This window comes from Idiotropiscis lumnitzeri, chromosome 12 (assembly GCF_059441095.1).
Source record: "Idiotropiscis lumnitzeri isolate Australia: NSW breed Sydney's pygmy pipehorse chromosome 12, RoL_Ilum_1.0, whole genome shotgun sequence".
Taxonomy (NCBI): domain Eukaryota; kingdom Metazoa; phylum Chordata; class Actinopteri; order Syngnathiformes; family Syngnathidae; genus Idiotropiscis; species Idiotropiscis lumnitzeri.
Genome location: NC_142402.1, coordinates 716,644 through 720,000, shown reverse-complemented (window position 1 = coordinate 720,000; position 3,357 = coordinate 716,644). Strand labels below are relative to the sequence as shown.

Here is a 3,357-nt window from a genome sequence, read left to right as displayed (position 1 = left end):
AAGGGCCCTCACAACCCTGGCAATGTTGGAGTACGTTGGAAATGTGAAATATTTACGAGAAATAAGGTCATTAGCCGTGTCCAAATTAACAGACTGTACCCTCCTAAGGCTGCTTTTTCGGCTGTGTGACGTCACTTTTGGCGCGACACGACCGCGCGTGGAATCCAGATTCACGCTGTCATAAGCAGCCTTCAAATCCAGCCTTGAAATCAGTCTTCGTTTCCATGGAGATGGCCCCTGAACGAATGCCTCTTGGCGCAACACTTGGGTAACACCCACCTACATTGCTCCGCAGTTCTACGCAGGTGTTACGTATTTATGGCGGATTAATAAGCATGAAGGCATCAGCCAAACAATAAAATATTTGTATTAAGATTTAATTTTGAACAATGGAACCTGAACTTGTCTTAATTTTTTTTCACTTTTTAGTTTACTTACATTTTGTTCATGAGGAGAGGAGAATCCCACGCTCCCTTCGGAGAGTTGTCCTTTATCAAAGGAATAAAGTAAGTTCCAGCTACGTCTATCAGCATATGCTCAATGGTACTAACATTGACAGATCTATAGGGATATAACGTGATTGTTACAGATGAACTAAAAATACAGCCAGTAAGACCTCAATGCAATCAAATGAAACAAATACAATAATTCATGCTTTCATGTTTTTATTCAAAACTTTCACAGCCAAGAGATCCATACTGCAGGATCAATCTGGGTGTGTCAGCGTTGGACCGTTCTTTCAAAGGAGAAGATCTCCAACCAGACTTTCACCTGAGCAGGGACTCATTCAAAGTGTTGCCGAACCTCCTGGACCAAGACAGACGACATGGATGGGGTGCCGAGATCGAGGTCCTGGTCTTTCTCTTCTGGCTGGCGAGTGGGGCATCATATCGGGTGGTGTCACGAGCCTTTGGGATTCCGCGGTCCACCGTGCACTACATCATCAACCGAGTCACTGGGGAAGTGATGGCTCTTCGCCACAAATTCATCCACTTCCCCATCACTGCAGGAGACCTTCAGGCAGTGACACAGGGATTTGCAGGGCTGCTGGAGCAATAGATGGTCGTCATGTCTGTAACAAACCTCCAAGTGGCCCTGATGGTCATGATAAGAACCGCAAGCTTTTCAGCAGCATAATTATGCAAGCTGTGTGTGACCATCAGGCTTGCTTTCTGGACATCTACGTGGGCTGGCCTGGACCAGTCCACAACTCCAGGGTCCTCCGGCACAGCCCCCTTTACCAAAGAGGGCTGTATCCTCCTCCCGGGCACTTCATCTTGGCAAATGGAGGGTACCCATGCCTCCAGCTACCACTCCCCCTTCATCACTCCTTACAAGCAGCTGGTGCAGGGCTTGGGAGCACGGTGCTTCAACATTCATCATTCCAAGGCGTGCTCTATTATTGAGCCTGCCTTTGGAACAATGAAGGGGAGATTCCGTGCCATCTTTTTCCACGCTCTAGAGGTGCACCACACCTTTGCACCACATGTAAGTTATAAAAAAAAAAGAAAAAAAAGCCAAAAGTGATGGAGGTTATATTTCCATTATGTTGCTCATTATTCAGGATCAAAGCATGTCCTTTTCAGTGCAATCACTATCAAATATAGCTAATATACAGCATTGCCTTTTAGGTCATCGCCGCCTGTGCTGTCCTCCATAACATCTGCCTTGGGGTGGGAGACCTCATGGCCTCAAAGGATAAAGGGGAAGAGGAGGCTGATGGGGAAGAGGTGGCTGACAGTCACTGCAGCGCAGTGGAGGGACCAGCTGTCTGCTCAGATGTCTGCCTTGGAGGAGGTACCCGAGGACCATGAATATCTTTAGGCATTTAGAAACTTGATGTAGTAGACACTGCAAAAGGTATGATGCCCCACTTCAAGTCAGAAGCAGTGGATCAGGAATCTTGATCGTGTCCCATCCATGTCATGGGTCCTGGAAGAATGGTTATCCATGCTCCAAATGAGTCCCTGTTCAGGCGAGAATTGAAAAACAGCACTGACACACTCAGGATTATCTTGCAACAGTTATGAATTGGGAAATGCTTTTTATTTACTGTGGATAGTTATTTCTGTGAATTTAATGTGAGTTACGATGTACTTAATTCATTTTTTTTTGTCCACGAGGTTTTCATTGTTGAGAGATACGAACTAGTTCATCTGTCTTGAAAGTACCCCGGTTTTTGTTTACTTTTAAATAAACATAAATTTCAGTCTTTAACACCAATTATCATTTTTTATTTTGAGCGATCATTTTTTCCAACAAACCTAGAAAACCTTTCAAATGTCTCTCTCCTTTCCATTGCCCTGTTCTCTCTGCTAACCTCTGTCTCTCCATTTCAAGATCCAATTTAAAAACTCTTATCAGTTCATCTGCTTGTTTTCTCTTTCTCCGTGTCAGTCGTTCCTCCTGTTGGTGTTGCTGCTGCTGTTGGTCTCTCTCTTCTTCCTCCTCCTCTGGCACCACCCTGGCCTGACTTGGCCCTGGTCTGTCCTCAGGGATGGCCTGACTTGGCCCTGGTCTGTCCTCAGGTATTGAGGCGATTAGGACAGAGGGGTGATGGACGGTCTCTGTCCCAACACTCCATCCATAAGACCATACCAGGGCCAAGTCTCGGCAGTTGCCTTCCCCGCCACCCCTTCGGCAGTCCCTGGGTTTTTGCTATTCTTTCTATGAAAAGAAGCAAAAAGACAACAATTATATTTTATTTTTACTCAAGAAAAGAAATATGGACTTCCATACTTTATATTTCATTTTTTAATTGGGCCATTGTTTTTTTTGCCTGGAAGGGTATCACTTTGCCCTGCAGTCCCAGTTTTTCCACAATGGTCCTGTATTAAATAAATAAAAATGCATACAAAAATAAAGGATGGGAACAAAAGGGTGAAAAAGATGCAAACATTTGTCAGAAATCCTGGTATTATTGGTAACATGCAGATTTATGCACTTCAGTACATTACTTCATGACCTTTTAATTTTGTTTTATCATGGTAATATGGAGTGATTCATATATTATTCGTTAATATCAGTAATTGATCATTTTATTCCTCCAGTTACATTGTTGCATTTGAGAACAGCATTAGCTTGTCAGTACAGTAGGAAGCTCAGCTGTGGTAGCTCTCAAAAAATGGACAATGTATAATTCATATACATTTCTCCATCCCAAATTCCCATTCAAAGTAAGGACGAACATGTAATTGTACAGTGAATTAGAGCAGAGCTCCAACCCAGGGTATATGAGCACATTGCAGGGGGTACATGAAATTCATACATGCCACGTATTCACTAAAGTGACACACTACGTGCGAAAATAAGCAGCTGCGTGTTAGCGCAAATCGAACTAAAATATAAATGTCTGAT

General features: G+C 43.7%; 1 protein-coding gene across 2 annotated transcripts in view; it reads left to right on the top strand.

Moving 5' to 3' along the window:
• Window positions 1–2,217, top strand: part of mrpl37 (mitochondrial ribosomal protein L37) — a 65,694-nt gene extending 63,477 nt beyond the window's left edge. For both annotated transcript variants that reach the window (XM_088310577.1, XM_088310579.1), the window contains 3 exons: window positions 430–506; window positions 685–1,488; window positions 1,632–2,217. In XM_088310577.1, coding sequence (XP_088166703.1) covers window positions 430–506; window positions 685–775 — 168 coding nt within the window. In that variant the 3' untranslated portion in view covers window positions 776–1,488; window positions 1,632–2,217. The remainder of the gene's footprint in view (window positions 1–429; window positions 507–684; window positions 1,489–1,631) is intronic.
• The last annotated feature ends 1,140 nt before the right edge of the window (window positions 2,218–3,357 follow it).